At 38.4% G+C, this 24,544-nt stretch overlaps 1 protein-coding gene across 5 annotated transcripts in view; it reads right to left on the bottom strand.

Moving 5' to 3' along the window:
* Obsc (Obscurin) overlaps positions 1-24,544 on the bottom strand; it is a 204,517-nt gene that overhangs the window by 87,170 nt on the left and 92,803 nt on the right. For all 5 annotated transcript variants that reach the window (XM_032437394.2, XM_070210261.1, XM_070210262.1 and 2 more), the window contains 2 exons: positions 13,801-13,985; positions 7,275-7,835 (listed from right to left, as the gene is read on the bottom strand). In XM_032437394.2, the coding sequence (XP_032293285.2) occupies positions 7,275-7,835; positions 13,801-13,985 (746 nt within the window). The remainder of the gene's footprint in view (positions 1-7,274; positions 7,836-13,800; positions 13,986-24,544) is intronic.

Raw genomic sequence — 24,544 nt, 5'->3', positions numbered from 1 at the left:
TCCCGTACTTCAACTTCACGACAATTTAATGGCCAGATTTTAGCTGCAGCAAATTGTGCACAAACAGCAAATGCCACGTTCTGCAAGCGGTTCGAGAGCAACAACTACGCGCACGGCCTTCATGCAGAAGGCATGGCTCATTGCCAAACGCAGCCGAGTCACCTCGAACCTGTCACCATAGTGGGCGACGGCATTATCATCATAAACGATCGCAGCACAATAATTAGCTATGACGACTGCGCCGCAATGAAAGTAGAAGGGACAGGCCTTGTCACTTTCACGTCCCATGCCATTGTGGATGGCACGCGATATTTTGATCGCATGAGAGGGAAAATCGGTTACCGGCAGTAGCGGCATCCCCATTACTAAACATCAGTGATCACGACACGGTGCTCAGCCTTCCCACATTCATCGTCTGTGTGAGGACAGCCTTAACTACATCAAAGAGGTTAGCGACAGTGTCGCAGTCTGAAACATATCGGCAATTTCCCTCAGCATAATGTTGTTAGTTTCTGCTGTGGGAGCTGGGTTCTACTGGCTTCATCAGCTGGTGATCAAACGCCGCGAAATCTCGCAGATACTGGAAAACTTGAACGCGACCGAGGACGGTCGGTCTTCGAGAGGGGAAGTAGTTAACCACTGACTATTGGTATTTGCTGACCCAGCGTTATGGGGAAACCAATGACCAGAGTCATAATCCCGACGTATATGTCGCAACTATGTTTCCGGCCGCGAAGGTCATCCGACACCACACACGAGATGCTTACGCTGTACTTTTGGGGGCAGCGACGGTGACGCTGCGACAGCAACGGCGGCTCCGTGGCAGCGATGTCGACATAGGCTAGCTTTGCTTATTATAACGAAAATTTTATTTTTTCAGTCTAAGTTTGGATATCAATACAGCGAAGCGTACCGCTCCTTCCAAATGATCAAAACATATAAAACTGCCTTTATAAATGCCCTTATTTATACACATGTCTTTCAGTTTTCCAGAAATTTAAGGAAAATTGAAAGCTCGTTATTATTGAGTATGGCGAGGATATCTCGAGACATATAAAATGTTTACCAGCAAAAGCTCAGATTACAAAAGGTTTTTTGCTACAGACCCTTATGACTTAATACCGATCAAGATAATATACACAGTATTTGATCAAAGTGTTTCTACTTCAAAAAATTTCTACATTTTTAAAGTTTTTAGTGGTGAAGCGGCGGCCGGTGCTTTGGTGTCCGGCCGTGGGAGCATCATGATATTCCCGCTGCACCTTTGTCGTTGATCACTGGCCACACACAGTTTCCAGAGAATGTGATCCTCGTCGCCCGTCTGGTGGCGCAAATGTCTATATAGTTCCCCAGTTTTCTCTACATAGTCAGAAAGCTTGACCGGCTCTTTGGCGATTCTGGCACGCGTATTCCCGACCCATTTTCAGAAAGACTCGGCCACCACATCAACCACGACGTTGAGCTTTCCTCGTCAGTAGTGGACATCAAACTGGACCACAAGCTCGCCAGGCACTCCAGCCTTCAACAACTTCCGACTCGAGTATGCCATCCCTCGCTCCTGCCTTTCTATCGGGTGCGTCAGCACTGTATCGAGACCATATTTAAGTATGCAAGACGAATCTCGTAGAAAAGTCCAGAGAAGCCAACACAGGGGCAGTCGTCAAGCTGTCCTTCGATTGACGCAACGCCTCCTCCTGTTCCTCAACCCATGACCATTTCCAGATTACCTTCGAGTCAGTCCACGGCGACGGTAGCCTTTAGTTAACAAGACAGACGTTCACTCTACATGTGTAAACACTTGGAAAATACGTGGCGCGCATCCAGGCAGCAGAGTCTGCCTTCAGCGCTGAATGGACATTTAACAATTACCCACTCTAACGACTAATACAATAAAATTAACAATGCTTATCTAATATAAATATTACAGGGATATATGGGTCGGCTACCTTAGTAGCCGCCTTTAACTTTAATGGGGATTTTTATTTTTCGCATATATTTTCTCATTTATTAACTGTGAGCACAAAATATTTTCAATAGATTTATCTCGCGCAATCTCAAAATTTGTCTACTCTAGAATTACTTTATTCTCTAAATATTCCGCTATTCCAGTAGTATCCGGAATAGGCGAATTTTCCTAAACTCCAATCTGGTGATAGACACATTTAAAATTTGAAACGGAAAAACAACACCTTTTATCTAAAAACTTCTATATAGTTTTCAATGAGAAGCAATGAAAAATGATTCTTTATCCACATTCAGAGATCTCCTAACATCCTTTTTACAAGTACCAAATGGGACACATAAGAAGATTCACTAAGGCGAATAAATTATTATTAAAAGTCCTTTATAGTTTCTGCCACTTTGTCTCTCATAACAAGACAAGCGTCGTGAATTGCAGTAGAATGTTGTATCCGTTACTTTAAAAGGCATGTTATATTTATGGGGCACTGTAAAATCACATTCTTGATACAGACAGATTTCTAATTAGTTCCTTACATTTTTCAGCAACAGATATCAATGCTGAACAAAGACGAAATGTTCGAATAAACATTTGCATTCTTTATTCAATAAAGAGGTGCTGATAAATATATATTTATACCCTGAACCCATTAAAAATGGGCATTTGATGTTGGAAGAAGAGTGTTCAGGGTATCCCCTAGTCGGGAGCTCCCGACTAGAACCTCTTACTTATTTTATGGTGTTTTATTTAATCAGATAATTTTACTTCAATACTTTCTAAAGCATCTCTTTCCATTAATACAGGTATAGGTGTTGCTTATTCGCTGTTTTTCAGTTCATCAGGTCTCTCGTGGCCTATATTGTGTTTTTAGTATTGCACTAAGGTCACCGTGCATACTGATTATCCATACTCCAGCACTTAAGACATACCCCATTTGGCCTGTTCTGCTGGCTGCACTTCCTCAGCATATGACCAAGCCCACGGCAATTGTAACAGAGTGTCTTACAGGTTCATTGCTGTGGATTTGCTGCACTACTTCCCTTTATTCATCCTTTGCCATTTCGCTGCTACAACTAGGCACATAAGCGGCTGCCATTCGAACGTTCACGTATTAAATCATCTTGTTGCGCAACTCATAAAAAGAACTGAAATATTACATGGCTGCTGCCGCGCATTGATTCCTTTACTTGTGGCCAAGTCTGCTGCGCTGGAATGCTGCAGATTTTTATGCGCCACCAACTGGTTTGCTATTCCCATGCTGTCACCTTCTTTTCAAAAACGCACTTCCAGGTCAACAACAGTATGTACACTTCTTAGAGGAACCAGCTAGCAATTATTAAGCTAATATTCATCATTTAACATCGGGCACGTCGTACAGGGTTCTTTCATCTTCGAGGTTACCATTGCACGATCGAGTATCCATAATTTCCAAAAAAAAATGCGCCTTAGAGTATCAATGTGACTGACATCAAGGCGCTTTGGCGCAATCTACAAATCAGCCACATCTTTTTAAGGTATGGATATGGCAAATTGTAACCTGGCTTTACGCGCTGGGCTTTCTAATAATTTCGCCATCTCTTGCAATTGGTCCGTTTCGGGCTCTTTTGATATTGGCAGCGCGCTATAAGGTGAAATACTTTTAGCCAAGGTTGGGCGTATGTTGTTTGAAATGGTGCCACTATGATTGTCTCCCCCTTTTTTACTTTCATTAGCCTTGCCCTGTTTTTCCAAGAATTTAAGAGTCTTCTGTATCGTCGCCAAGTAATCTTTTGTTTTTTTCCTCAAAAAAGTGTTAGCATCCAATCCCCCCTGCAGCTTAGGTCCTATCCAAGGGAATAACCATAGATACTCTTAAAGCTAAGCTTAATTGATGAACTGAAATATTTTTGCCAAACTCGACATTATAAGCACTTGACAAGAAAATACTTTTCTCCTTACTTTTCAGTGCATTTCATTATTAGTAATAAGAAATATATCGATGTATTTATACCAGAGACGGTATGGGTTGATTATTACCTTATCATTATATTATATGGATACACTCATTAGTTGCAAAATAAAATTTGATTGGTTGTCGGTCTTGTAAGTTTTGCTTTTGCTTTTTGAAAGTTTTGTATGTTTAGCTTGATCCCCCTGGCTTGTAGACTAATAGTTGTAGTAATAGTAAATTAATAAGTAAACAAAACTAAACAAGTAAGAGGTTCTAGTCGGGAGCTTCTGACTAGGGGATACCCTGAACCCTCTTCTTCCAACATCAAACGGATATATATATTCTATTTTAGAAGCTATATGTCAAGTTCGGTGTCTCTAGCTCTTATTATTTACCATAATTGCCCAAAAAATAGGATATCGATATCGATTTTTATCGATTACTTGCAAGCGGAGTAAGTTATCGATTATCGGAAACAAACTCAATTTGCGCAGGCTCTAGGAGCACCTACATCTAAACAGACGGACAGACGGACAGGCAGATAGACGGACATGGCTAGATCGACTCGACTATTGGTGCTGATCATGAATACATATACTTTATGGGTTCAGAGATGCTTCCTTCTGCCTGTTACATACATTTGGATTTTGTACAAATACAATATACCCTTATACCCATTTTTAATGGGTTCAGGGTATAAAAAACATGAAGGAAAGGCTATCTTCGACACGCCTAGGATTTAATACTCTTGCAGATCCAAACTTTTCATTATGTTCATAGTGGTTTGCGCGTATTTAAAAATCACAAGGAAAATAGGTAATGCCGAGTATGGTTAAGATATCTTGAAAAAAAAAACTATTTTTTTATACAACTTAATTCTAATCCGATCAGTTCTATGGAATCTATGTATATAATAGTCTCATGTAAGAAAGATTTTGCGTAAATGTAGGAAACATAGTGAAAGCTATAAGTAACGAGTTTGGTCATAATATCAATAAAACCTAATTTTCGACCGATCTTTCCTATAGCAGCTATGTGATAAATTCGTTCGATATTGATAGGACTTTGGTCAAAATATCTCGATAATCAAAAAAGTGTTTCATTCAAGAACCTACTTTTTGACCGATTAATACTATGGCAGCTGTATGTTATCGTAGACGGATCCAGCCGGTTCAGACATCTGTATTGCGTGCAACAAAGTTTCATGACAAAAGCTTTAGAACTGACACACTAGTTAGAAACAGACAGACAGACAGACGAGCATCGCTATATCGACTTGTCTGTACAATTATTTATACCTAATGGGTCAGAGATGTCTCCTTATATGTCATCCCAATACCCTGCTGGCTTCTCCAGGTGCATGTGCGCTAATGAAATCCGCTTTTCAACATTTAAAAGTATTCAGAAGCTTTCTTATTTTTTCATAGAAAACATTGACACCACTTCCTTGCTCAAGATCCCGTTAATTATTGCTGATAGAAATTTGGAGATTTTTTCCAACTTTTCTCAATATTTTCCGCTCGACTCGATCAGATAGTTTCCGTGGTTCATAATGTTGAAAATGGTTTGTTTGGACAACGAAAACATCTCGGATAACTCCATCACACTTTTGGCGATGTGGTGGTTCTAGGAAACCAACTGTGCAATATCAAAAAATGTTCTCTTCCCTGGCTTTTTTGTTTGTCTACAAAGTTCAACACACGCGCAAAATTTCTTCAGAAAATGCTAAGATAATTTATTCATAGGCAAAGTAAGAGGCAAAATATGAAAACTGAATTGTAACGGGATTGTTTGAAAATTCATATGAATTAGTATGTCAAGGGGCTTCTATTAGAAAATATTATTTAGTTTTTATTTATTTTATTTTTATTCTGAAAGTGCTGATACTCTAGTATTTCTTGTTGTTGGGTATGTTGAGGCTTAGGATTTCTTGTATAATTGTATTATTAACTTGTTTTTGTAAATGGGTATAATGTTTTTGTCCAAATGTATTTCTGTCCACCTCTCTGTATGTTTTTTAAAAGCATCTCAAAAACTTAAGGCGGTAGAGACTTGAAATATTGAACGTAGATCCGTGCAATACGATTTTGGTTGTCCCGTATTCAAGCAATCCATTAAAATCGATTTCGAAATCGTTGTTTGAGCAAATATCGTAAGTTTAAAGAGCTACAGCACCAGCCATACAATGTATAGATATACCAAATGGATCTTTTTATCGAAACAGGTATAATGAAAAGAATTTGATTTAATTTTTATATATATTTATATTTATATTAATTTTCTGTTTACTGTAGGCACCTATTTTGCTTAAAATACAAAAATATCTAAGTCGTATTAGCTGCTTGTGCACACGCACACTCTTTCGAGTAAGCAGCTGTGTCATATTATTAAAGAGTTTGGCCTGATCATGTGCAAAATTGGCATGCGTCTGAAGCGCACCCATCTTTTTATGACTTCAGTTGAGAATTAATGAATGAATGTTGACTCCTTATTACCGTTTGGCGGAAAGGGTCAACTTTTAGCAAGGACCTGCATCTGCATGTATATTAATAATGTTCATAGTTTTATTGACTGATCATATAAGCCTTTTCATTTAATTTATTCAATCAACACGCATGCCAATAATGAATTTTCTTTTGCACCCATGATCTGCCCATTCACACATATTTGGATGTGTGTGTGTGTGTTTTTAGCGCCCGAAATACCCAAATCACAAAAACTTCAAATCTTGTCAAATTTGCGAGGGACAGGCAGGCAGGCCACCAACAGGCACACAAGTGCAAAAAATTTCTCTATACAACGCTTAGGTACCCTTTTAGCAATTTTCAACGACTTGGCCAACCCCTTTAGTGGAACTTCCTAACAATTTAAACCACAATTCGAATGCAATTAATTATTTAAGAATATACGAATATTTTAAAGCACTATAAAATAAACTGTATATATGTAAATATATGTAAATAAAATGTGTATTTTTGCTTAGTCCAAATAGTTCATAGAGCAAAAACCAATTAATGTTGGTAGCAAATGGGCATCCTTTAGTCGGGCATTTCACACAAGATGACTCTTATTTGTTGCTATGTGCAGCTAGTATCCATAAAAAATGTAAATAGAGGGATAATAGTTTTGCACAAAGGTATTTGGTAGGTAAAAGGTAGCTTCTTTGTTGTAGTATATCTGTCTTAATAAATACATATTTTCTTATGTAATATGAAGACCAAAAATAAGTTGAATGGAATGTAAAATAACTTTGCATTATTGTAAGCAGCTCGGCAATACGTGTACCATGCTTCCAAGTTTGGCACTTTCAATCTCTCTACTTAATGATAATGATAATGATAATGATAATAAAAATGATTTTGTGATTAAATCTTTAAGATTTACCTTGCACGGTTAAATTAATAGATGCCGTATCCTGTCCGAGCTCGTTTACAGCTTCAATAGTATATTCTCCAGCATCCTCAGTATTTACACTTTTTATAACCAATGACATGCTTTCTTCGTCTTCAAACATAAATTTATGTCTTTCGTCAACTTCAATGATTTCACCTTCATGTTTCCAAAGCACTGCTGGTTTGGGGAAACCTTTGCATTGCAGTTCGAGAATGGCCGACGCTCCCAAACTTGTGTTTGCTTCTCTATATTCAATTACTAGGGAAGGCTTTTCAGGTTCTCTATTTAAAGTTTGAATGGCACCCTGAACAGATAGCTCTGCACTGCAGGAAATATTTCCAGTTGAAGTTTGTGCAACGCACGTATATATTCCAGCATCTTCAGGCTTGACATGCTGAAATACTAAAGCTAGAGAATCCTCATCTTCGCCAAAGAGAACTTTAAATCGTTCCTCTGGATCAAAATCTTGTCCGTTGCGTTTCCATGAAAAAATTGATTTTTCTCCAGACTGTAAAATTTGACCACTTAAAGCTCCAAATGGGTTTTTATATTCTAAAAAGAAAATAAAATGTTATAAGAATATTATTCAAAAAACAAGTAGGAAGCTCTAGACGGGAGCTCCCGACTAGTGAACACCCTGAACCCTCATCTTCCACCACAAAATGCAGCTCGCGTTGTGCGCTCCTTTGCTTCAGTAATAATAAAAATAAATTTAGAAAGAAAACAGACCACACTGATAGCAAACGCATCTACTCACGCCAAGCATGGAATCTTAATGAGAAAAAGCATCGCATTTGCAATGCATTCGAAACTCGAGCCAGCTATAAAACAAATCTTCTTTAATAACCGTTGTTTTTCTTAACTGATTTTAATAAAACTTCTTTAGTACAATAAGATGTGCTATCTAATATTTATGCATTCTCAAAAGTTAATTGCATTCGAATTGTGGCTTAAATTGGTGGGCAATACAAGTTTGCTTAATAACATATTTTATAGTTTTGTGGTGAGGAGGTGGCGATATCTATCAAATTAAAAATACTCGATATATATATACTATTTTAAAAGATACATGTTTGGTGGCGCTAGCTCTTATTATTAAGCAAATTTGCTAAAAAAAAAAAGGATTTCGATATCGATTTTGATCGATGACTTGAGAACGGTAAAGTTTCCGATTATCGGAGATAAACTCGTACTGCGCGGACAATAGGAGGACCTAAATAACAAATTTAACGTTTCTAGCACTTCGAGGTTCTGAGATCCTTGCGTTTATTCAGACGGACGGACGGACAAACGGACGGGGTTAGGCCGACTTGGCTATTGATGCTGAGCAAGAGGTCGGAGATGCTTCCCTCTCCCTGTTACACACATTTGCATAAAAACAATTTACCCTTCATATCCATTTTAAATGGCGGTCATTCCCCTGAAATTCCGGCGCAGCTTGCTGAGATAGAGTGTCAATATGCCTAAACATTAAAGCAGTCGTGGAGCTTCCCACCTGACGTTGGCGGAGAGCGGCGTCACTGACTCCGATCCCTAGCTTACATCCGAAGGGATGGAGCCCGTCGAACAGGGGGATTCACGCCGAGATAATCCTCAGTCGGGGGCCACTTTTAAAAGTTCCGGAACAAGTCCGAAAGTAGGGTATGAGGTATGGCGGCCGATCCGACACCCTTAGATTGCTAAAGGACCTGGAGGAGTGGGCCGCTTGTTGGCTTTTGCGTAATTGGCTGAGGGATTGGCCAAGGTCAGTGTTAACGAGCGGTTTCTTGGAATTCTTACTGCCACCGCGCCATTTTGAAAGGCTTGTCGACAAAGTCCAGTCCCGCCCGCAGTGTGTGCAAAAAGAATTTAAAGAATACTTGATAGAGCAGAGGGCTTTATTGCAATACCCCAGATTTGAGCCGGCACAGGAGTTGCACCGAATGGCAAGAATACTTCACCTTATTCCAGCTAACGCAGTTGGCTGTAGAGGTGGAGGTGCTCATGAGGCAGAGGGCGGGGTAGCGCAATCCATTGCAGATGCTTAACCTGTCCCCCGGATTAATTATTCTACCCAAGATTTGAAGCACAATCTGCCAATGCAGATACCGATGGCAGCCGATAGAAGTTGCAGGGCATTCACGGTCCCAGGGAGGGGCCTATTCCAATCGCGGGTGATCCCGTTTGGTCTACACTCAGCTTATGCAGCCAGGGCAGGAGATGAGCTTCATGGGTTCACCTATCTAGACGATATCGTGGTAATACCGGCGACAAAGTAGCAACTCATAGAGGATTTGAGGGAGGTAATTTGCCGGTTGAGGGTGGCCAACCGCAGGCTAAACAGGATGAACTACAGCTTCTTCAGGGTGAAGCTAGTCTATCTGGAAGGGCTGGAAGGCCTACGTTCGGATCCGGATAAGTTTGAGGTGGATAAGTAGTCTAAGGGCCCCGACTAATTGTAAAGAGTTGAGGCAATGTTTCAGGTTGGCTTTATGGTACGGGCCCAACTTCGGGACTCAGGTACAGCCGCTAACGGCGCTCCTGATGGACAGGTGGAGGCATTGCGTCAATTGAAGGATAGCTTGATAGGAAAAGATATACATGGACCGGACTTGAGGTAATTAATATATATAGATTTACCTTTCACGAAAGGGCTCCCAGATAATTCAATTAAAAGTGCGAGCAATCATATTATATATTTTGTTAGAAGACTCAGATCAGTTTTGACTAAGGTGGGGGTGAATTTCGTAACCTTTTCGGCTGATGCGTTTTGCACAGGTAAAATTCCTCCCGCCATTCTCATTTGTTGACTTGTGTCCGTCAACTTGCGTCGTGACTTGCGATCATTTTTTTCCAACAACCAAATAAACTAGCCAACTGGCGCTTCAATCCTGCTCAAATGCATCTAACCCTTGAAAGATCTCAATTGCTCCCTCTGTTAGCTTGCATCAGGCATATAAATTGATAAAAGAAGTAGAAGTGGGGAATTTTACGAATGTGTCCAATTATGAATGACCATAATGAATTGGTCAACTATACTGTTCGATCAGACATGCATGGAATTTCAAGTGCCGCCGCTGGTAATAAAAATAGACATATTAAGCTTTCAAATAATCAAATAATGTTTGTATTTCGCAAATGGTGTTTGGTTTGAATTGTGATCCCACGCAATTCTATGAATACAGAATACCAATCAGTTTTTCTGTGTAACTTTGACAATTCTGTTTCTTTCTCTGGCGTCAAAATGACAGTTTTATTTTTCTTGCGTCTGTTTTGACAAAAAAGCATTTAAAAAACTCTTGTTGTGGTTGTACGCATCGCAAAATTGCGAGTCAAAGTCAAGTCAGGTCAAGTCCTACTCAGTAATATAGCAAAAAGTAACACTTTTTAAAGGTTATGGGAAATACGAAGCACCAAATCGTGTTGGATAAGCTGTACGAGGGCATACATCCAATTTTTTCAAAGATAGTGTCGAATTTAAGTGGATCCACGCGGAGGCAATACTACATGCCCTGACAAGAAGCTATTCGTAACTATGAACATACTGTGCATATATCTCTACGTCCGGACATTGCTTGGATTGACAATGCTTTATTAAACAAGTCATATTAATGAGAAAACCTTTAAGTAATATTTTGAAAACAGCAAAAATGACTAAACGACTATAATATGGCGTTTTATTTAACAATAGATACTTCTTTCATTGGCTTAGGAGCAGTATTATATTTTTCTGAAAAAGTGAGTCGCTTAACAAAACTCAAAATTTACTAAACAAAGTGTATAATTTAAATATTTTTACAGACCATCAGTCCCTAACATTGGGCGTCTCTAATCGCAGTTCCACTGTAAAAATTAAGCGGTGAGGAGCACAATGCTCAAATATTTTACAGACCAAGGAAAGAAAATCTCTAAGCTGAGGTAATGTTACGTAATACGTTCATGCTTTAGAAGATGATTTTCCATCCGGTATTGCTTCGATATCTAGAGAGTTAGTATTCACATACACTGTCGAATCAACAGAAAGCCCGGTCAACTCTTTCAAGCCCAAAAACTAATATAAGGTAGAGCTGCCTTGGACCAAACTGTTAACATTTGTCGACGTTGTCAAAAAGGTCAAGAATACAATGTGATAAACGCCAATCACCTCAAAATGATGCCTGACAAAACGCACATTAACCGATATTTTAAACAAGAATGAACAGAAAGCCGAAAGATATATCAACGCCACAGTCTAACAAGGCAACCATAGAATACAACAGGTCAATTCACCCAGTTACAAGCACACAACCTATTCAATAACCCATTCATCTCTCTCAGAGCTCGACACTGTATCAAAAAATTAAAGTTATTATATCACAGAATACTCAAATAAACAAGTTAAATGAAGATAAGATAAACAGATATTTCCAAGTTGGAGATGAAATCCTTGTAAGATCAAACAAGAGATTGGGAAACAAGTATATTTATTATATACTAGCATGTTGCTGGCCTTGCCCTTGGAACGCTTCGTACTAAAAAAGATATTGCCTTTCAACTTCGTACACACCCATGGGAATTTGAAATCTACACATCTCTTATTTAACAATATGTTTTTAGTGTATCGAATTAAGATCCAACCACTTTTATGGGTGGAATTTCCCAAAATAGATTTGATGCAAATTCGACAACAATCACAAGATATCTTTGAGTCTAATTTTTACCAAGGGTCCTTGGATTCTGGAAAAAAGTGTGAAGCCCGTCTTAAAGGATAGATTTTCCAAGAAGTCCGAGAGAATTTTGACAAATCTATTCAAAAGTGATTTTGAAACCGATCAGATGGTAAGCAAAAAACTTTCATACATACGTTTTTAGCTAATTAACCACTGTGGGCAGAATTTCCCAAATTACAAAGTTCTTGTGAAGAGCTTTGAAAATTAGTTTGATGCAAATCGGAAAAAACTTCTAGCCTAACAACAGAAGTGGTTGTATCGCATTTTCCACCGAGGAAGCTTGGATTTTTCGAAAAGTGTGAACCTGTCTTTTCGTGAAACCTGTCTATTCAAACCTGTCGGTTCGTATAGGTATGTTTGGAAATAAATTTGAGCACGAGCACGTTACCTACCAAATGTTTGACCCCCATCTCCGCCAAGGAGGAATGTATTTTTGGAAAAGTTTGAAACCTTACAAACTATGATCTGGACTATGATACTTCTTGTCAAAATGACAACGGTCTAATTTAATTAAACGCGGTCTATAGTACATCCCGGTTATGAATAGACAAAACAATTTGGAAAGCTTATCAAAACTCCCGACTTACTTGTTAATGTCCTCGAAAAGGACATGGGAAACATAGGAGTTGAAGAAGAACTTTCGGCAATCACATATGACACAGATACAGGACTTGGACAAATGATATATGAAAACAGACCTGGCAGCAATGAATATCCACCTTCGACAGGCTAGCGATATATTATGCATCGTTTTAAAGATAGAAGCTGGGACTCCAGACACTTTGATGACTTTGAAAATCTACAAATTACACAACACGAGTTCATTGAATTAAAACAAGTAAGCGGTTCTAGTCGGGAGCTCCCGCAAGGATCTCAGAACCTATAAGAGCTAGAGACTTGAAATTTTAGATGTAGGTGCTCATAATGCCTGTGTAAATAGTTTGTTTCCGATAATCGGTACTCCGTTTTCAAGCAATCGAAAAATATCGATATTCTGTTTTTTGGGCAATTTTGGTAAATAATAAGAGCTACAGTCACCAAACTTGACATATAGCTTCTAAAATAGAATATATATATATGCATTTAATGATGGAAGAAGAGGGTTCAGGGTATCCCCTATTCGGGAGCTCCCGACTAGAACCTCTTACTTGTTTAATTTACTTTTTACAGCCAAGTTTATTATTTAAGAACATACTTTTATACCCTGTGCAAAATAATAACACCATCTTCAACCGTCGAAATGATAATAGACTGCTGCGGTAATGAAATATTACCAATTAGGAACTGCAGCTCTACACTCACAGCAGCTTAATGTTAACGTGTTTACGTGCGAACAAAAACTACTGTGCCACTCGGTCTAGGCATCTCGAGTAACTCACAGTATCCGACGACGATGTCATCATCATCAATGAGGAAAGGTTGTTGGATAATTTCAAACATGATTTTCTAGCGGGCGAATACTGGGAACAACAAAATTTGTATTATGAAAAAACAATAATTTGCATCAAAGAAATTCGATCGGAAAAAAAAATTGTCAATATGAATGCATCGATCTGGAGAAATTGCAATAATATATATTCTCCTATACTATAACCAAAACAAGTTTCTATTGTTTGTGAGGTATCTGTAAGATACCTAATGTGTATAAACTCAAAACTTCATGGGAACCGGACAAAAAACAACATTAAATTGCCAAAAGTGTATGGGAGCAGTGTGGTGGAACAACTGGAAGGTCATAAAATAGTCTACTGCTCCTTGAAATTAAATAATACATCTTGAAGCATTCAAACAAAACAATATTGTTTTGCATTTTTTTAGGGATTACTTACCCACTGTAGTTGCTTGAGCTTCACACGAGGCTTCACCAAACTTGTTGGTTGCCTTGCAGGAGTATATTCCAGCATCATCCTTCTGAACATCTACGATAACTAATTCGTAGAATCCCAAATAATCCTTATCTCTAATAATTTGAATTCTATCACTGCTTTCCAGAATTTCCTTTTGATTCTTAAAGCTAAAAATAAAGAGGCATACGAACATTTTGTTATTGAATTATAAGTTTTCAAACGTTATATATACATAATATTGTAAAGTAAAAGTTAAATTATATAGTTGGCATCACTATAATTGTAGGAAGAAGTAACTAGTACTTCAATAAACTTTCTTGTGTTGATTTTTAGTCCTTAATAAATGGCGACTTTTTATTATCTTTTTCCCTGTGCTAATAATTTACTCTATTAATTTAAAAATACCAATAATAATAATAATAATAATAATAATAATAATAACAATAATAATAATATTAATAATAATAATAATAATAATAATAATAATAATAATAATAATAATAATAATAATAATAATAATAATAATAATAATAATAATAATAATAATAATAATAATAATAATAATAATAATAATAATAATAATAATAATAATAATAATAATATAATAATAATAATAATAATAATAATAATAATAATAATAATAATAATATAATAATAATAATAATAATAATAATAATAATAATATAATAATAATATAATAATACTAAAATAATAATAATAATAATAATAATAATAATAATAATAATAATAATAATATAATAATAATAATAAGAATAAAAATAATAATAATAATAATAATAATAATAATAATAATATATAATAATAATAATAATATAATAATAATAATATAATAATAATAATAATATAATAATAAATAATAATAATAATAATAATAATAATAATAATAATAATAATAATAATAATAATAATAATAATAATAATAATAATAATAATAATAATAATAATAATAATAATAATAAGAATAATAATAATAATCAATAATATAATATATAATAATAATAATAATAATAATAATAATAATAATAATAATATAATAATAATAATAATAATAATAATAATAATAATAATAATAATAATAATAATAATAAGACTTTCAAATAAAAGACTTTTGCTCGTGGAACATTTTGTGCCACAATTTTTATATATTACCTATCCCCAAATATACGCCCATGCAAATTCTACCCGTCCCATCTTGATCAATGTTGGAATCACTTCCATATAAAAAACTATTAAAGGGGAAATAAAGAATCAAATATTGGAATCAACGGTTTCCGTTCATGTCAGTCTTGTGGTGAGAGTCTTCAAGCCCAAAAATAAGTTTTCGTTTATTAAACCTTTAACCCACATTTTCCTTCCAAGAGCGGTAAACTTTGTGAAAAAGTATAAACTCAAATATCACAAAGATCCTTAAGAAGTTCAACATTTTTTTAAATCGCTGAAACACGCATTTATTAAATAATTTTTATATTGTGGCTTGATAAGTTTGAAGCTGATCAAGCAGAGTTTAAAGCGTACAACATTTATAATCCACTTCTGTGAGTACTCATAACCTTGATCAAGAAGCATTGTCGTCACGTTATTAAAGTCTATACCTTAGCAGGAAATATTTAGAAAATACTCATGGAATATACAAGAAATAGGAAAAATTAGATACAAAAGCGGTTAAAAAATTAAAGAAATTTGAACTAGAATATAGAGTATAAGTGGACCCGATGAGGGAAATTTACAGCCTGCCTAGTAACATATGCCCTTGTATGCGTAGGGGGAATAATCAATATGTCCTTGTTAACGACGGAATATCAAGAAAAAAGTCTGCTGGACGACGCTGGCAACCGAAGATGTGGATTGTTGCGATTGGGGGGTTGCTTCTAAAATGATTCAATACGATCCTGGCTAAAATTATACAGCGGAGACGCAGACACATAAGCAGTATTTAATGATAGACCGTACAAGCGAATGTGCAGAAGTTTGATTATAAAAGGATCGCTTATCTTCTTAGATCAACGCTTAATTAATCCATGAATACTTTTGGTCACTCATATGAAATGAATCAGAGGAAAGGTCGTTTATAAAAAAAAAACAAAGGTACAAGATATATACCTTGAGGAACACTAGAAATAACGTGAAACTATTTTGAGGTATTCAGTCTCAGCATTTTTTTTTGGGTAAACCTTTTAAACAGGAACAAATCCAAAGCTAAAGAGATAAAAGGAAACCTTAACGGTCAAGTTTTAGGACTAAAATATCATGAAGCACAGCGTCAAACGTCTGACTGAAGTCAGTGTAGATGACATCAGTTTTTTAGAAAGGAAAACATCACTAATCAAGCAATTAAATTTAAGCAGGTTAGCCTTAGTTGATCGTTTCTTTACAAATCCATGTTGAACAGGTCAACTGATTTGGACAACTGCTGCAAATTCGAACTTGAAATATTAATCTTTCCACGCTTTTTTTATACCCTGTGCAAATGTATATAACAAGTAGACGGAAGCATCTCCGACCCCATAAAGTATATATATTATTGATCAGCATCGATAGCAGAGTCGATCTAGCCATGTCCGTTTGTCTGTCCGTCCATCCTTCTGTCAGTATGTATTAACGCAAAGAAACACAAAGAAAGAACATAAAGAACCTATAAGAGCTAGAGACTGAAATTTTAGATGTAAGTTGTCCTAGTCCATGTGCAGATCGAGTTTGTTTCCGATAATTGATAACTTACTCCGTTTCCAAGCAATCGATAAAAATCTGTATAAAAATAATGTTTTTTGAGCAAATTGGGTAAATAATAAGAACTAGAGTCACCAAACTTGATATGTTGCTTCTAGAATATTATATATATCAAGTATCTTTCATTTTACTTATCGCCACCTCCCCGCTACCACCCTAGAGCTATAAATCAAGTTATTAACCAAACTTATAGTGCCCACCAATTTAAGCCACAATTTTAATGCAATTGACATTTCGAGAGTACGCAAATATTCAATGGTACAATAAGATATACTGTAGAAAATTTCATTAAGATTGGTTAAGAGAAAACCACAGTTATATATAATTACGCAATTGGATGGCACAGCTAGCAAAAACATCAAGAATTTGTGTATGCATGTACACACACACATTAATGCGCGACTGCTTCGCATTCTATCACATTCCAACACCATAGTAATTGCGACTTTTTTCTGTAATGCTATTTCAGTTCGTTTTTTTTCCTAAATAATACTTAATTATTGGTGTGGCTGTTCAGTAGAGGCTTAGCATGTATTGCTGTCTGTCGCGCGTTCGAGCCCTAATTGACTGTTGAGTAAAGTCGTACGTAATCTTGAGACATTTAAAATCTGACCGGATAATGGCGTTTCCGCCCATTCCGAATTTGAGTAAGCAGTCGGCTTGGCTTGTTCCGAGGAGAAGCAGTGTCGAAAGCCCAGGTCAGAGTAATCAGATATATAAAAATGTAATAAAAGCTTATCTTATTTATTTCTTACAAAAATAAGACTTTTCTCTTGAAACCTCTTTATAGGCTCCATAAAGTTTTTCTAAAACATTTAAGGTGGCCTAGTTGGCCTGATAACGCCATCTTTTGACAAACTGCTAGTTTAGATGTTTACCAAATATAATATCAAAAAGATTGTCCGAATAATTAGTTTTATTCACTATTACTCATAAGTGTATCAATCATTGTAAAAACGTGTGAGTTTTCGATGGCAAACACCCGTATAAAGTTAAAATTAGGAAAAATATTTTGTTTTTTCTACTGAGTGTTTCCTTAAAAGTTAATCGCCGGACTGGCGGGTATATTTTTATTTAGTTGATTTTGTTTTATGTAAGAATAATTTGTTCGAGTTAGGGGCCAGTTAAGCATTTTTCGGATTTTCCTAACTTGTGCGAAGTAACTATGTTATAAGAGATATGAGTTTTTTTTAAGTTCGAATGAACTTATTGTTTAACTCAAACTGAAAATTAGCTTATCTGTGACCTACTTTTGCCAATCGTTACTGATTTCAAGCAGATTGTATTTTGACAGCTGGTGCATGTAAGCGCTGGAAACAACATGGTTGCTGACGCGCGGCTGTTTTATTTATAGCCGCACATGCGGCATCAGATTGTTTTCTACATCGATCAACGTATTACTGGCAGCGAATGCAAAACACACCCAGACACGGGGAATAAGCGAAAGTTCGTCTGAATGGGCAAAATACAATCTAAAGGTAGGTAGTATATATGCATGGGTCGTTCATTATTTGAATTCCTTTAATAGAGAATTCAATTCTAAAAAAAAAAACGCTGCCCGCCGGCGTGTGGGGGAGGAAGAAACACCTAATAAAACTGAAGGCTCTAATGCATCACGGCAAACATGAGCCGGCGCAGGAATTGCAGGAGTTGACGGTAAGGTTTCTCAACTTTGTTCTAGCTAGCGCAGATGGCTGTGGAGTATGAAACGGTTATGAGGCAGTGGGCGGAACACTCGGGAAATAAGTCAGTGTGTCAGGTGGCCATGGGTACAGGTAGCGCATGGTGCTGGCGTTACTTGCCCAACTTCGCTTCTTCGGTGCAACCTTAATGGCGCTATTAAAGAAGGCGCGAAAATGGTCATGGGGTGAGAAACAGGAGGAGGCATTGTGTCTATTGAAGGAAAGCTTGACGACTGCCCCTGTGTTGTCTTGCAGACTGACGCGCGTGAGTATGACCTAGGTGCAGTGTTGATAAAGACCATAGAGGTACAAGAGCGGTAAATAGCGTATGCGAGTCGGAAATTGCTGAAAACTTAGGTTAACTATTCCGCCACCGAGAAAGAGTGCCTGGCAATCATGTGGTCGTTCCGGAACTTGCGTTGGTCCCTATTGTTTCGACGTGATAACGTATCATCTGCCACTCAAGTGACTCAACTCGATTGAGAGCGCTTCAGGAAGAGTCGCGCGATGGGCATTGGAACTGGAACAGTTCCAGTTTGATGTCCACCATCGACGAGGGAAGCTCAAGCTCGTCGTGGTGATGATGCATTATTAAGGCACCCTCTAGAGACCTGTCAGCAGGCCGTGGGGCCTCATGCAAATGGATCGCGAGTATGCGTGTCAGGATCGCCGAAGAGCCATCTAAGTTCTCAGAATATATAAAAGAAAATGGGCAGCTATATAGGTACTTCAACCACCGGACGGATGATGAGGACTACATTTCCTGCTGTTTGTGGCCAGTGGCCAAAAGGAGTATTATAGGAATGTCATGATGCTCCCACGGCTGGACATCAGGGCATGAGGAAACACGTATCGGGTTGGCGCAGAAGTACTACTGGCCGGTTATATTCCGCGATGCTGTGAAGTACGTAAAGTGCTGCGAGCTCTGCTTGAGGTTAAAAAGCGAACAACTCGAGCCAGTCAGTCCCATGCTGATGAGCCAGGTAGCAGAGCCGATGGCTGTGCTTTGCGCTGACTCTGTCGCGCCCCTTCCACGGTCGAGATATGGCAATACAATGTTACTGGTATTCGATGAATCTTTCTCGATGTGGTTCACTTAGGAGGGTACGGCGGCACACTTGCAGTCGCCGTTTCGAGTGAGAATTTGGAGTAGATTCGGGGCCCAAGAAGTTTGTGTGCATCAACGGGGTACAGTTTACGAGTCGTAGCTTCAAGTCTTTTATAGAGTCCCTGGGTGTAGACGTCCAGTAAACTTCCCCGTATTGCCGCAAGAAATTCCCACCGAGAGTATAAGCAGGACCGTGAAGACCATGATAGCGCAGTTTAGGTCTAACCGAGTTAGTAGGACAAGTTCTCACAAGTGTGGCGGACTCGACAGGTTTCAGTCCCGCTTTTCTGATGCATGGTAGGGAGCCGTGGTTGCGTGTTGTCCTTCGTTGGACTCGATGGTCCTGTTACGGCAGCATCAACTGTGCAACGCCGCTTATGGCTTCGTTGTGAAATGAGCATCCAAAATCGATTGCCCCTATTGGGTCATTAAGTTTGATTCGCCTAATATTGTGCGTCTGGTGAAGCCAGGTGAACCAACAAATTATAATCTAATAAAACATTGAAATTATTGGTATGATTTTGCCAAACGACCGAAAGAAGAGGGTGGCCAATATCTCGCACTGATGCCATTCTACCAGGAAATGACCGGGTAGGGAGAGGAGCTGGGTCCGATGGATGTCGAAGAAGAGCACGCCGAATTGACTTAATTGTACAATAAGTTAAGCATAGATCGAGAAGATAACATAGGTTGTCAGCTACACTGCTAATATAGGGAATAGCATAATTATTTTACGAAGGCAATAATAATAATAATTAACGAATAATACAAGTTAAGAAAGGAAGCCAGATTCGTCGCCATGAACGCCTCTGGGGAAGTGACGGTATCGTCGTCGAATTAAGAGAGGAGAAGAGAGCCACTAAGGTAGCCACCCCAGAGATCATAATCCTAGTTATAGGATATAACATTATTATAAAGTGTATCAGCATTGACAAGAATGAAAGCGCTTTTAAAGGCAAGGTGCTGAATGCTTAGGGTCAGATAAGGGCAAGAAGCCCCTCATTATTTATGTTTGATGGTAACCACCGGCTGACGCATCAACCGTACTAGAGTCGTCCACATGAGGAAAAAATGCGTGTGTTCTACTAACGACAGGGTAGTGACGTCGTGAATGGCCACTGATCCTCGAGCTAGTGGACGGACATATCGTCATATCCTGTAAAAATAGTACAGGCTTGGACCGTATGAACCACTTCACCTCCCGTCTAAGCCCACCATCCTAACAACTCACATGTCTTGTAACTTGCTGGCACTGGTGAGACTGAAAATTTTACCCCGGCAAGCAGCTAATTTCCATAAACTAATTTTCCAATTGGATCTCGGATTCTGCGGCAAGACATCTACGTTGACGACCTCATTTCAGGGGGTGATTCAATTCAAGAAGCAAAGGAAATTAATCAGACGGCTGGAATTTTGGAAGTGGGGCTTCAAGTTGCGAAAGTGGAGCTCAAACAATGCTGCTCTACTGAAAGGGCTTCCCGAAGAGGACAGATAATCTTCTCTAAAGTTTGATGAAGGTAGCGACATCCCAAAACTCTTGGAATCGCTTGGGACTCAGCGTCGGATCGGTTGCTGTCTTCTTTTTCGTCCATTCAGCAGAGATCCAAACCGTCCAAAAGGTCAATACTATCGACCATAGCTCGCTTGTATGACCCGCTTGCACTCATAGGGCCGGTAATCCTCTGAAATAATCACAGTTCCAAAGCTAGAGCTTTGCGGCGCTGTCTTACTATCTAATCTCATGCGTGAGATATCTAAAATTAATTTCTTTGATGGAAAGTTTTACTGTTGGTTGGATTCTTCTGTATGCCTTTCCTGGATAAGGACCAAGCCCTGCAAGCTCAACGTGTTCGTGGCTAATCGCGTCACAGAAGTTCAAGAGCTAACTAATAGCATGGAATGGCGCTACGTGCCTACTTCACTCAACCCGGCAGATATACTTTGGGAGGATCTACGCCCAGTGAATTAGATCAATCGTTATTTTGGTTTAACGGCTCAGAATTTCTAGCTACATACAAATCGGGCCTACTTCTTGCTTGTCACAAAAGACAGAACTCGAACTTAAAAAAAGGTCCTTATTGCGTCATCTCCCTTTGTTGATATAACTGCCACTTGTAAATACGTCAACGCATTTGATACAATGCCGCGTATATTCGGATATATTTATAAATTCATACACAGAAGCAGGCATCCTGGACTAACAGTGTCTGATATACAACATGGGACCCAACTCTTACTAAGGCTCGTCCAGAGGGCACACCTGTGGGAAGAGATCAAATCATTGCAATCGAGAAGAGTTGTTAAACCGTCCAGTTGTATCGCATCACTTAACCCTTTTTTGGATGATTTCGGAATTCTTAGAGTTGATGGGCGCATGAAAAACTCTTCGCTGGATTTCGACGCTCGCCATCCAATTATTCTCCCGTGTCACCATCCCATCACTGATTCAGTCATCACACGGTTCGGGACTTACACGCTGGTCCACCGGCACTTTTTGCTCATATTCGTTTCTATAAGCCAGATGTACGAAAGAAAGCTCCTGTCAAATGTTACATGGCTATCTTCGTCTGCTTCGCGACTAAAGCGGTTCACCTCGAACTGGGCAAGGATTTGTCGACAGCTTCATTCTTGAATACGCTTAAAAGGCCATCTCAGATATGGTCCATAACGCTACCAACTTTGTTGGCGCCAAGAACGAGCTTCTGGATCTCAAGCGTCTATTCATCGGTCGCAATCATATTGATTCAGTGCATAAATTTTGCATGGCTGATTCCATTGATTGGAAATTTATACCTCCTCGTTCACCGCATTTTGGCGGCCTTCGGAAAACAGCAGTGAAGACAGCGAAGCATCATTTTTATCGTGGTTGTTGGATCTTGTGTTCTCAACTTCGAACAGTTTCGCACGCTAATCTGCCACATAGCTTCGATAATTAATTCCAGACCATTGTTTCGTCTTTAAGAAGATGCAGCAGATCTAGATGTGGACACTCCAGCTCATTTCTTGATTGGTGAACCCTCTCATCGTTCGTTGAGCCTGAAGTGACGCACCTGCAATTCAATCGTCTGGATGGCTGGCAATGCGTAACATACCTGCCACAACTATTTTGGTCTCGCTGGCGTGAAGAATACTTAACACTGCTTCAGCAGCGCTGCAAATGGCGTACTCCGAAATCAGGCCTATGCGTCAACGGCTTAGTCCTCGTAAATGATGAAAATCTGCCGCCTCTAAGGCGAGAATCACGGAGATAATCGTGGGAAAGGATGGAGTCGCTCGAGTAGCCATTTCGCGCAGCGGAACAGGAGAAACGAGAAGAGCTGCAAACAAGCTGTGCCTTTTGCCCATCAGGGATCTGTTGAAAACCCTTGCTTTCCAACGGAGGGAGAAATGTCTGGCTATGCAGTCAAAACAACTGGAACGACCTCGCAAGTGATAAAAGCAGCATCTTAATTTATCTTATAATACTCGCTCTGCAAAGCAATTGCCTAAATTTCGCTCTTAAGAATATTTACATAGAGCTGCCGCTCTTCGCTGTAACGATCGTTTTATTGCCCTAGCTTTACTTATGCGAAGGCCTCAATGCTGCGCATCGAGTTAGTTAAGTTTGTTCGCTTCATGCATTTGGTACACATCGGCCACTTGCATTACTCAAAATTATGACTAGTAATTGTCGCTTCGCTAAAATTGGCACATACCAATTCGGGTTCGCTAATTATTTCGACTTGTGAAAGCTATTGAAAAAGCTTATTATCGCAACACTATCCTTACAATATTTTTGATAGTAGCTTGCACAGCATATTGGCTTACTGGTTTGTGAGAGAACGGCACATATAGCGTAATCGGTAGGTCAGCCGTTTGAACAAACTCAACTTAAGTTGGGTTTTGCCATTATAGGGTCGAATATAATCAAAGTGATAAGTTAAGCAAATGATTCACTGAAGACGATATTCTTAGTATCTATGACACTTCCCTTCTTTAAGAATGTCGTTGGGTCAGATACGCACATTGATTAATTAGATCTATTAAAAGTTGATGTCTATAGAAAGTTATGTTTGGGGCAGAGTGAGAGCGCAATAAAACTTTCGTCTCGCCTTGCTTCTGTAGACTAATGCTTAGGCTTAAGAAATTTATGAGGTTGTAAAGTTGTCGAAGTTACTTAAACCATCAGCAAGAAGCGCATTATTTGTTCTTTTAAGTTCAAGTGATATAGTACAACTATGCGTGGCTCGCGAGTAAATTTTTAATTAAAAATTAAAATTAAATGGCATCGGCCGAGACCAACTACCTGCTACCATCAAAAGAGAGTAGCTTCCAAAGTAGAACGTCCGGAATTAAAAGCCCAACTCAATTGGCTTGGTTGCACTAATTAAGCCAATGCTATCAATTCTTGGCACATATGTAAAGGAGCTAAGCATAATTATAATTTACATTCACGTATAATGTACTTTTTATTTGTGCGATTTAGTTCTTCTGAGCGAATACTAACTATAGTCAAAAATTAATTGTCAGTACAATTTCATTTCTGTTAGAATTCGTTGGTTCCCCCTTCTTGCCATCACTATCAACAATTAGGCAGTTGTCCAAGCGCTTGTATATTAGTGCAGTACCTACATAGCAACCCAGTTGCAGTCCGCTTATTTTCGTTTCACTTTATGCTAAGCGTGGCTGTGCAATATTCTTGTACGCATATCGTTGGCGCGTTTCAGTCAAGAGACGGTCGCGTCAATTTCAATTTCAATTTTAAATTGAAATTAATAACAGTTAAATCGAATTTATAGTCATATATACCAACTAATGAGTGTTTCGAGGACTAAAAAAAGAAACGCAATATGTCCTTTAACCATATTAAAAGAGTCTACAGAGTTAGAATGTAGATTAGAAATGCAGATCTCACATATAGATACAGCATTAAAATCTCAGGCTCGAGTAGTAACTTGTGACCCAGTTAATTAGTATCGTGACGAATAGAAAGAAAATGTACCACTTAATTCCGTTTAGAGAAGATTTGGAGAGATAAAGATGTGAATCAGCTTGCACTCGGGGAGTTTGAATATGGGATCGTTTTAACATATGCCAAATTCTGCGATCGATTTGAGGCCATACGCGATATTTTAAGCCAACAGCCTTCTTATTGAATGGAAAGTCTAAAGAACGAGAGTGGCGATCTAATCAGCCAGATGGCTATTTA

This window comes from Drosophila virilis, chromosome 5, assembly GCF_030788295.1.
Source record: "Drosophila virilis strain 15010-1051.87 chromosome 5, Dvir_AGI_RSII-ME, whole genome shotgun sequence".
NCBI classification, from domain to species: Eukaryota; Metazoa; Arthropoda; class Insecta; order Diptera; family Drosophilidae; genus Drosophila; species Drosophila virilis.
The sequence above is the reverse complement of the archived record's forward strand: the minus strand, read 5'-3'. Positions and strand labels throughout refer to the sequence as shown.